This window comes from Harpia harpyja, chromosome W, assembly GCF_026419915.1.
Source record: "Harpia harpyja isolate bHarHar1 chromosome W, bHarHar1 primary haplotype, whole genome shotgun sequence".
NCBI lineage: Eukaryota > Metazoa > Chordata > Aves > Accipitriformes > Accipitridae > Harpia > Harpia harpyja.
The window spans coordinates 4429972-4441572 of record NC_068968.1 but is presented as its reverse complement, the minus strand read 5'-3'; the positions used below and the strand labels follow the sequence as shown (position 1 = coordinate 4441572).

At 41.6% G+C, this 11601-nt stretch overlaps 1 protein-coding gene across 5 annotated transcripts in view; it reads right to left on the bottom strand.

Moving 5' to 3' along the window:
• Window positions 1-1332: 1332 nt before the first annotated feature.
• The window catches only part of LOC128136279 (5'-AMP-activated protein kinase catalytic subunit alpha-1-like), a 63145-nt gene continuing 52876 nt past the window's right edge, over window positions 1333-11601 (bottom strand). Inside the window, exons 9-11 of one of the 5 annotated variants that reach the window (XR_008233315.1) lie at window positions 8274-10667; window positions 7088-7167; window positions 4794-4868 (exon numbers count right to left, since the gene is read on the bottom strand). Coding sequence is in view for 3 of the 5 variants with exons in the window: in XM_052775542.1 (XP_052631502.1) it covers window positions 3106-3223; window positions 4637-4868 (350 nt within the window). In the remaining 2 variants the exon portion in view is untranslated. Of the gene's footprint in view, window positions 3224-4636; window positions 4869-7087; window positions 7168-7555; window positions 10668-11601 lie in introns of those variants that run through there. The other 4 variants (XM_052775542.1, XR_008233314.1, XM_052775543.1 and 1 more) reach the window with 4 other exon arrangements.

Genomic DNA, 11601 nt, shown 5'->3' with positions numbered 1-11601 from the left:
TATATTGTTAGGAAAATCTCATTCCCTAACTATTGTACCAATTAGTCTTTATAGTATGAAACTGTATGAAAGAGAGCATGAGAGAGCTTACATTGTATACTGCATAGTCATGGTTAAGTAAGCATGACTGAAAGACCCTAGCTCATTGCTAGGAGAAGGACAGCCCCCATCCTGAAGAATAAAGGATACCCTGGACTACCAAGATAATGCCAGCATCCTAGCCCCTCTAACACCTCTGTGAAACCCTCCCATTGTCTGGCATCATAGATAACTAACTGTAGCAAGACCAACTCCAGGGACATATAGATCAAGAAAGAAGCAGGTGGATGATGATGCCATAGAATTATAGTTGCTTTGCAAAACAGTAGTATGTGTGTGTTAAGTAGTGATTGGTCAAATCATGTTGTACCTGAATGCTTGAAAGGTGTAAGAACCATGTGTAAAACTGCATTCGGGGTGCCTCAATTTGAATGGGACACCTCATGAGCATGAATAAAAAAGTTACTCTTGTAATTCTATACTTTGTAATCTAGCCTCTCTCTCCTTGGTTGGCACGGGCCAGGTGCAAAATTTTCGTGACAATATCCCGAAAAGGACAAAATAGACCTAACTTTCTGTAGACCACTGTATGATTTATTCCTAGTGTTAAAAACAAAGATGTTAACAAAAGACTCTTAATTTGTGTATTCTGTGCTTTAAGCTATTTAATATTAATGTAACCAACTTATGCAGCTACTGCATTAAAGGTATTGATAGCAGCATGCTTAAAACTGATTTAGCTTAATTTGGTTTTAATTTAAGTCACCTTTAAAACACTTCAGAATTTTATTCAGGAATTACAGAACTCGGGAACACAAAAGGATGTACAAAAGTGAATCACTGCCCCCCTGAACAGTGTCACCATCAGACTGAACAGTAAAAATAGGAAACTATTTAAATATATGAACAGAAAGCTTTTTCTCAAAGTCTTTTATTTATTTAAATCAGACCACACACACAGTGTGTTTATTATTATAAACAAACTTGCCTGCTTTAAACTTCTAAGTTGTTGTCCTGGTTTCAGCTGGGATAGAGTTAATTGTCTTCCTAGTAGCTGGTACAGTGCTATGTTTTTGAGTTTGGTATGAGAAGAATGTTGATAACACTGATGTTTTCAGTTGTTGCTAAGTAGTGTTTAGACTAAAGTCAAGGATTTTTCAGCTTCTCATGCCCAGCCAGCAAGAAGGCTGGAGGGGCACAAGAAGTTGGGAGGGGACACAGCCAGGGCAGCTGACCCCAACTGGCCAACGGGGTATTCCATACCATGTGACATCACATCTAGTATATATACTGGGGGGAGTGGGGGCAGTGGGGGATCACTGCTCGGGGACTAACTGGGCGTCGATCGGCAGGTGGTGAGCAATTGCATTGTGCATCATTTGTATATTCCAATCCTTTTATTATTACTGTTGTCATTTTATTAGTGTTATCATTATCATTATTAGTTTCTTCTTTTCTGTTCTGTTGAACCGTTCTTATCTCAGCCCATGAGTTTTACTTCTCTTCCCGATTCTCTCCCCCATCCCACTGGGCGGGGGGGAGTGAGTGAGCAGCTGCGTGGTGCTTAGTTGCTTGCTGGCGTTAAACCACGACAGTTGTTCTCTCTTCCAGGCTACCCAGAGCACCCTTTTCCAGGCTGAAATTTCTTAACACAAATAGCTTAACAGAACAGGAGCGTATACTGACTTATGAAATTATTTGTATCAGGAAAATAACGTCATCACTGGTCTGGGACAATGAATAAAGCGGAGATGCTCATACAAGTAAAGTCAGGATACAGATTTAGATGTCAAGCATTCTCAAGATTTTAAGGAGACTATTCTTGGAACTGTCCCCCTGTCACGACCTGTGCTGGACAGACCAAGGAGGGGTTGTGGTGAATTCAGAATTCCCTCGGACTAAATTAAGGTGAAGTGACACCAAATGGTCAGTTGAACATTTTATTCATGGCAGAAGCAGCCTGAACTTGGAAGGTGTAATAGTAGGTGGCGTGGTCTCTCACAACAGGAATTAGCATAAGACCACTTCTGTAAAGCGTGTAACCCGTGGTAACCATATACATCAATTCAGGGAACAAGGAGAGCCCTCCCATTGAGTCACGAGGTTCAGAGAGGACCCCCTTGCTTTCTAGACTCCTCCTCAGAAAGAAGCCTAGGAGCGGCTAGATCCACTCCTAGTCCCAGACTTAGTCAATGGTTTTATGTCTAAATGGATGAGGTGGAGGGATTATGGAAAAAAAAGAGAGAGAGAGAGAAGAGCAAGATTTCACCAGTCCTGGGTGCAGCGTTGGTCCAGCCAGTCTAGAGGTCCAGTTCCAGTGGGCATGCACACATGGGGCTTCAGTTTGTGTCCTTTTATCATCTCCTTGCCCCTCCTTTGGGCGGGCACTCATACTTATTAGGCTAATTAGGTGTCATGCACGGTTTGTGCTTCCAGAAACTTCGGGAAATGGGTCAGTGGGCTTGGGGGTCATTTGGGGAGTAACTTCTCCCTCCCTGCAGGTATGACCATTGTTTGACCTTTGGCCATATATGTTGAGCTGCCCTGCTCAGCATATCAGAACACGGAACTGCGCACCCTCTGGCACGCCCTCCCTGTCCTGTTGCTAACTGACTTGCATCTGTGCAATATCCTTCCAAAATTGCTGAAGTCTCAATACTCAGTTGTGATGTGTTGACCCTGGCTGGATGCCAGGTGCCCACCAAAGCCACTCTATCACTCCCCCTCCTCAGCTGGAGACGGGAGAGAAAATATATCGAAAGGCTCGTGGGTCGAGTTAAGGACAGGGAGAGATCACTCACCAATTACCATCATGGGCAAAACAGACTTGACTTGGGGAAAATTAGTTTAATTTATTACCAAACCAATCAGAGTAGGGCAATGAGAAATAAAATCTAAATCTTAAAACACCTTTCCCCCACCCTTCCCTTCTTCCCAGGAACAACTTCACTCCCGAATTTCTCTACCTTCTCCCCCAGCACGATGCAGGGGGATAGGAAATAGGGGTTGTGGTCAGCTCGCCAGACATTGTCTCTGCCGCTCCTTCCTCCTCAGGGGCAGGACTCCTCACACTCTTCCCCTGCTCCAGCGTGGGGGCCCTCCCACATGGTGCAGTCCTCCATGAACTTCTCCAACATGAGTCCTTTCTGCGGGCTGCTGTGGGAGCACTTGACTCAGTGACCACCTGTGGAAACAATAATATTATTGCTTTGGTTGGCAGAAAACCATGAGAACAGTGAAGTTCCCAGCGAAGTAATCATGCTGGAAGGACACAGAGCCAAGAATAGTGTAGAGATAAGATAGTTGCTGCTGAGTGGAAAATTTTGAAAAGCTTCTGCCCATGATTGCTGGCTGCTGCGTCGGACACAGCTAGCAGATATAAGGACTCGTTTTGTTCAATAAACGGTCTTCGTTTGCAACCAGCTTCGGAGTCCGTTTTTCAATTGCAACAGGCTGCAGTCCTTCAGGAGCAGACTGCTCCAGCGTGGGTCCCCCATGGGGCCACAAGTCCTGCCAGCAAACCTGCTCCAGCGTGGGCTCCTCTTTCTCCACGGGTCCACAGGTCCTGCCAGGAGCCTGCTCCAGCGCGGGCTTCCCACGGGGTCACAGCCTCCTTCGGGCGCATCCACCTGCTCCAGCGTGGGGTCCTCCCCGGGCTGCAGGTGGATATCTGCTCCACCGTGGACCTCCCTGGGCTGCAGGGGGACAGCCTGCCTCACCATGGTCTTCACCACAGGCTGCAGGGGAATCTCTGCTCTGGTGCCTGGAGCACCTCCTCCCCCTCCTTCTTCACTGACCTTGGGGTCTGCAGAGTTGTTTCTCTCACATATTCTCACTCCTCTCTTCAGCTACAGGGTTTTTTTTTCCCCCTTCTTAAATATGTTATCCCAGAGACGCTACCACCGTCGCTCATTGGCTCAGCCTTGGCCAGTGGTGGGTCCATCTTGGAGCCAGCTGGCATTGGCTCTATTGGACATAGGGGAAGCTTCTAGCAGCTTCTCACAGGAGCCACCCCTGTAGCCCCCCCCCCCACCTTGCCATGGAAACCCAATACATCAGTACTGCTACCAGAAAATGTTCAGAGTAGCTACCTGAACCTGACTTTCCAAAATAATTAGACATAATTACAGTGCATTAGCTGTTTTGCATTATTTGCCTAGGCACTGTACATGTGCAAATAAGTTTACTCTTAATAACAGAAAAGTAAGATTACCACACGTTTACAGGAGAGGAAAAAGCTACCAGAGTAGCTAAAGCATTACTTACAGTATGGCTTATCTCATGGTAACTTATTTACCCTTTCAACTTTCAGATCCAGTCAGTTTTTCATTTCCCTCCTATCATTTTTTTGTTACGTGAACACACAAAAATGAGATTGAATACAGGCTTCATTTCACAGCTACCAACACCACCAAAGAAAACAACTTATTTAGTACCCAACAGTAAAGATAGAATGAAAGGAATGATCAATTTTTCAAATATGAAAGGCGTGAATGCAGCTGCTAGCAAATTACCTGGTGTTTAGAGAAGGGATTAAAATACTATTTAACACTTATTCAGTCAATAAAAAAAAAAAAGAGTAAGATAGTATTAGTACCTCCTATTTTCAGCCAAACTTGCACTTTCATCCTTCAGCTGCTTACTTTTCTTTACACAATCTTCTAAGAGAATTTCCTTTCTTCTCTTAGTTGCATGTACCCAGTTAACATCATCATCATCATCAACCAGATCCTTGTCATCCCCAGCTTCTGCTTCAAATTGCTGGGAAGCAGCTTTTGAAACTTTCTCACCAATCTTTCTCTTCCACTCAAAAGAAGCCATTTGGAGAACTGGAGAAAAATGCATTTTCAATAGTTAGGTAGTTTAGTTTTTAAGTACATAGAAGAAAAAAAAAAAAGCAACTCGCTTATCTTGATTCTAAAACAATAATATGTAACAGACTGCCACCCATCCACACAAATTCTGCCCATCAGCTTCACTAGAGGTGTTAGTCAGGCAATTATAATTTTGAGCCTAGCTAGAAGATATTCTTGAGCAGAAACACCCTCCCCCAAAAACAAAACAAAACCCTGCACCACAAAAACAAAACAAACAAAAAAACCCACCACAAAAACCAAAAAAACCCACCACAGTGCTCTTGACACACCAGAAAACCTTGTAACCCTGAAGCCAACACATAAGAAACCAGACAAAAGGAAAAAGGAAATGACTTGGTCCAAGGTGAGCAACACATCACAGGCACGGCCACTAGCCCAAACCACTATGAGCTGCACCAGCCATACAGACCTCCCACTGCACAGCCCTAAATGACTTCAACCCGTCCGCCTGTGGGGAAGCTTCCCCGCACAGCCACTCCTCAGCCAGCGAAGCACCCCCAGGACAGGCGTCTCCAGCAGGGCATGGCCCACCACTCACTGCAGCCAGGAACAAGGCCTAGCAGAACCAATGGGGAGGCAGCAGGAAACAAGCAGCCAGGTGGGCTGAGGAAGACCACATCCTGCCCCAACCTCCCTGCAGGCCCCCCCCAGACCGAGCCTTGAGCAGGGACCTACAGCAAAAGACCATTACCTACCACTCTCCTCCGGGCACTTCTTTTCCAGCTGGAAGGCCCACACAACCTTTGACCTCCAACCAGAAGGAAGTGAAAAGGCAGAGCAGTAGCAGTGAAAAAGGGAAGAAAGGGGGGGAAGAAGGGCTCCTCCCCTTCCACCTAGCAGGAGCAGCAGGACCCATCATCTCCCACAGCACAAGGGACAACCACCACCATCAGCCCCATGGGGCATGGCAGGAGCTGTAGTCCCAAGGGTGCCGCTGGGCACACCAGGAGCTGTAGTTCCCCCAGGGACAGCTGGGACACCTTGGGCTCCCACCCTGGAGGCTCCAGCTGGGGAGTGTCCTCAGATGCGTATAAATTCAAGTGAACTCCAGCTTTAATGAGACAACTGGGACACATATAGGCATTGCAGGGGGCATGCCAATTCAGTAAAGAAACACCCCAGGGGTGAGCCTAGCTGCCCTGTTCCATGCTGCAAGGCAGGAGACACGGCTTTGAGGATTTTAATAACAGCAGCGTTAAGTACAATGCATATTTAAGTACAGAAGAAGTACTACTTGGGGGAATGCAAGGGGATGATAATATGCAAGTCTGGGGGGTTACCACCTGTTAGTGATGCTCAACTATGAAGGCAAGTACCACAAAGTGAGAGGTGAAGGAAGATGGGAATGCCATGTGTCACACAAAACTCTGACAATATGTGACTGGTACTTGTGAGAGCAGTCACCTCTTCACAAGTGTTCTCCTAAAAGCAGATTTGTTTACCCAGTGTGCAAGCCAATAACACAGAGTCAAGGTATTTTCAAATTAATTTCATTGATGCGCATGAATGGGTGCCTGTCTCAAGACAGCACACCTTTGTCTCAAGAATTCCCACATTTATATACTTAAGTAATACATATGCATTATTATTTCCCTTAATGATTGGTTCTTTCTTCTTCACCCCTCATGTAAATTAGTGCACTTCCTTCATTGTCTTCTTTTGAGTAGGTGGTCAATGAATCGGTGGTCACAATCTCCCCCTGTAGGAATTACCTTTTACCTACTTCCCTAATCTTGGCAGTTCCAAGCGGTTCTTCCAGGTTTGTTGATCAGACCACAATCCATTACCTTTTCTGACATAAGCATAAAGCCCCATTGTCTAGTAGTTAGTTCCTAAACCCTAAATCATGTCTAGTTATTGTTTCCCTATTTTAAATATTAACTGATGGGGGCTGTACACAGGACTTTAGCAGCTCCTTGGTTATTTCAATCATATTATACATATTAATTGATAACACAAGGAAGCTGTTAAAAGCAGGAAATACTATAAGGAAAAATGACCAAGAATGAAGATGAGGTGTTTTTTTTTTTCCTAAAAGGAAGAAAAAGAAAAGACAGACTATAGGGTTTTAAATCACTCCCTAGAGTTATAGGGGCAAATATCAAGATAAAAGAACCCATTCATGGTGCGTGAAAAGAGCAAAGTGCAAGATGCTAGATAAGGTGAGTTACCATAGGGCAGCACAAAAGGGGACTTTCCCAGTGTTCCTTCCATCTCAAATTCCATTTTGCTGTAAGAGGGTTTATAGGATCTAAGGGAAAATAGTCGGTCAGTCACCAGGCTAGCAGTTGGTAGCACCCAGCCTGCCTAGCTGGGAATTCTGCAACAATTTTAGTTGTCATGGTGCTGCTTATTCTAAAATCGTAATTACTGCTGTTTTTAAAACAACTGTAAGTTTGTCTATTAATTTATAACATATATAACACTAGAAGACAGCATGCACAGTTTCAAACAAGATGGCTTAGTATTTTATGTTTACTTAGGTTTAAGTTTTGAGAGTTTAAAAAGTTAGTTATAAACAAGCACTTGAGCCATTCAGCTTTGTCAAAAAAAACCCCAAAAAACCCAACACAAACCACCCACAACACAGGAAGTAGGCAGATCTTTGTTAAAGAACAGGACTTTATATCTTACGATAGTAATCAACTGGTAAAATAAAATTTATTTCCAAGTTTGTATTAAACAATCATATCAAAACAACCATGAAAGTTTTTTTTTTTTTAAATATTGCACCACCAAGATGAAATTTTTATCCATTACCTAGTGAGTTATATTGCACATGGATAATCAGGTTTATCCATGTTTTTGAAAAAATTACAATACAAAGGCAAGATAATTCAACATACTCCAACTGGAGCAAACTTGGGAATATAGAGTAACATACTTGACCAATTTGTATATTTGCATAAGCTGCCTCCTTACAGCCCTGGCAGATTTATCAGTGAAGTTTTGTTTCACAGCCTACTGGCAGATACTAATGCGATGCTAAAAAAAGGTCTGCAAGATCAGTAGGAACATTTGAAGAAAGCAGTTTCAACAGCAATATCTACAAAGCATAGGAAAGTTACACAACAGACAACTGTTCTGAATTCAAATAGCTTGTCAGTCCCCCTTTCTCCCTCCCCCACACTGTATCAAAAAAAACCCAAACCCCAACTCTGTTCCATCAGGAAACTTTTGGCCATCAAAACTGATTTATCATACCAATAAAATTTACTTTATTTAAAACTGTGCATACAGTACACTCCTGCCAGAAACTGACTTTAACTTCCAGATACCAAGACAAAGTAAAAACCATGGTTGCCTTAATGCACAAGAGGGCCAAAAAAGTATATAAAAATTAAAAGCTATTTGCACCTTGACACCTTGCATTTGCGGTCAGCATTACAAATTTGCAAACCAGGAGCAGCTACCATTTGCAAATACTTAGTTTAACATATGCAAGAGACCCTTTCAGTGATCTGAAACCAGTTCCAGATGAGGAATTACTGCAATAAAAAAAAATATCTGTGCATTTGTTATATTGTACAAGTGCAATATTTAACAATTTCAAAATAAAAGGGTAATGAAAGTGAGTACACCGATTTATTCAGTACATCAGAACCAATTCTTAAAAGGCTAAAAAAACCCAAACAAAAAACAACTTAAGTAGGATTTGCAGCTGGTCCCTCATGTTGACATCTCAATCTCAGGAGTTTAAACCCAAAGCTTTATTTAAGAGAAATCTTCCACTTTGAGATACAGTAATACAACCTTGCATTACAGGGACCACGTGTGACACTTGATAAAGAACTGAAGTTGTAACTTGTACCTACATACTAGGCAGACCACACCATTGCCCAGTTCAGAATGCAGTTACAGCAACTCCAGGGCTTAAGCAGCTTTAAGTTTCTTCAAATTCTGTGCTGTGCATATTCATAACATGAATTTCTGAACTGAAGCCACAGTTGGCCTGGATTAGACTGTTCTTATAGCTGTAGCTAGCAGTTTTCAGCTAGTCATTGGCAAGAACCCTCATTCATTTTAAGAGTCCAGGTTTCACTGTTCATAGTAATGCCTTGATTTCCAGTCTCTAACTGGGAGAACAATCTTTGAAAGTAAGTCATGAAGTTTATTTTGAAGAGAACGCTCATTCTTGAATGCAAAACTAAATGTTTTCTGACATACAGTTTATTGTTTAATGTTTACATCTATTAGTGCTAGATGAAAATGGAACTGTGGATAATTACATCCAGTTTACAAGAGATTAAATGTTTTTTTGCAAGTACTAGCTGTGATTAACATGTAAGGTTCAATTTTCTTCCTGAAACATTACAAAAACCATAAATGCAGAAGGATTTATGTCATTGGTAATAGCAATCTACTGTTGAAAACTTTTTGAATATTAGCAGTCAAGTTCTCATGATCGGTTTTAAATGTTCAACTGAAAAGTTGTACTATTAATGTCACAATTTAAATAGAGTTCACTATAAAGGTGGCTTGGGAAAACCTAAACCTATATATGTAGTTTCAACTGCAAAGTGAATTCTATATAATATACACTAAGTTAGCATACAATATAAACAGCTATATCAAAGTATTAACATATATTTAAAAAACCCTGTAAATTTTAGATTCTGGAATAGCACACAAGAGCCCTTAGAGCTGTGCTCTTAACTACATGCGCACATTTATAAGGAACAGGATTCTCAGCCTGCAGTAGCAGTGGTGAGCTGCTGTGCTGCTACCACACTAAGGTATAAGCTAGCAAATCTGCACAGATCAGGAACCTGCTGACAGTTCTTCACAAAGCAACATTTTGTTTCAGCCCACAGGGTGCCAAGTCTTCTCAGCATTAAGTCTCTCACCACTGTTGTGGCCTCAATTGTTCTACTTACAGCCCACAGAATTTCACCCTTAGTGCATTACAGGGCACCTACATGCATTTCCACCTGGTTGGATTTGCATGCATTTAATCAAATTTATCTGTTATTAAAAGTAGTATGTTATAATGCATTAAACTTCTTTATCATTTACTGTCAAGTAAGGGGAAGGAAACACAGCAGTTTTAACACATTACTGTTAGATGTTGACAATTCTGATCAACTGAGGCACAATTGTAGATGGTGACCAACAAGTCATACTTAGGTCATTGAACTAGTAAGTGTACATTTACTTACAGTGCATCAGATGTATGCATTACCAAAGTGAAAAAACCAAGAAGGTCCATGTAACTTAAATGTTACATGAAGTCTAATGTGCAATCAATGTAAAGTGTTATGAACACTGCCCCAAGGGCATGTGACTTCCTGTACCTGTATTATGCTATTGGACAGCAGACAATCAGAATTCACTCCAGCTTTCAAAATAATATACATAACTGCCCATAATCATTCCAATCCCTCTGCAAATTACATTCTGTGGCTAGTTTTTTCAGCGCCTTAATTTAACTTGATTATAACTGGAAGCATCTGACTATGATTTAGGCATGCTTGTTACTATAAAAGAAATAAGCCCCTCTTCAAAATTATTGTGCAAGTATTTTAATAAGATTTGCACACATCTCAAAGAATTCTATTGTATGACTCCCTGGTCTTGGAGTTAAGTCAGCTTTAGAAGAGTCAAGCGAAGAGGTCACTGATGGGGTAAGGGATATATCTGCAGATTTTCCTTGTGCATCAGCATCTGAATCTTTTTGACAGGATCTACAGTTGCTCACAGAGCCTGATCTCCGTGGAGTTGCAGCCCCAGATTTTGCTTCAGTAATTTCATCTGGGGGGCAAGTGGAAAGAGGAGGAAAATTAGTTATCTGTATCAAATCAGTCATAGGAACAGCAAACATCTTCCCTTTCTCACACTTCTAATCTTGTTTTTTAAATCTTAATACATAAACAGCTTTTGCAAACGGTGTATTGTTGATACAAAATAAAAGCTTATACATATAGCAACACAGAATCAAATGTCCTTATGCAAATTATTCTTGTGCTCTGAACTGTGCTCCAGGACTATCTGATTTAGTTTAGACCAGCACTCACTATATTTTTCATTAACTAGTTTCAGCAGCTAATAGTTCAATTGATTTAGTTTAAACTTAAAACAGAAACAGGATAGCATCATAAGGTTAAGTCAAATAACAGTTCAAACATTTTGTAGATGCTTTTTGCTAGTATTAACTTTATTTTTATTATATTTGTTTTCTTTCTATTTGGTTATTTATACTTTGTTATTTGTATTTTTATTATAATTCATTGATGCATTAATTGCTAGCATCTACATTAATTTATCCTTCATTTTTGGAAGTTTTTCCCCTTAATATGCATTTGGGCTACAGCAGTTTAAGTTTACTTCCAAGATGGAAGTACCTTCAGTATGAGGAGGAAATAATGTTCTGCTGAAGTATCTCTATTCTTACTTTAAATACTCAACATTAGTTTTGACTCACACCTGGCACCAGAAAAAGTTATTTCCAGGAGAAATTAGTGAACACAGGAAAGATTGCCTTTTCACATTCAAAGCTACTTTAAACTACAGTTTGACAAGAGGAATAGAGAACAGTTAGCTGTGGGAGAGGGAAAGGAAAGTCAAGTCAGCTTCACTATTGGAAGAGAGATGCCAAACCCATGCCCTTGGGTTTGGGTTTTCCTCAAGGAGTTGAGGCAAGGACTGCAGCAGGCTGCCCCCCCCCCCCAGCTGCATGGCTCTAAGC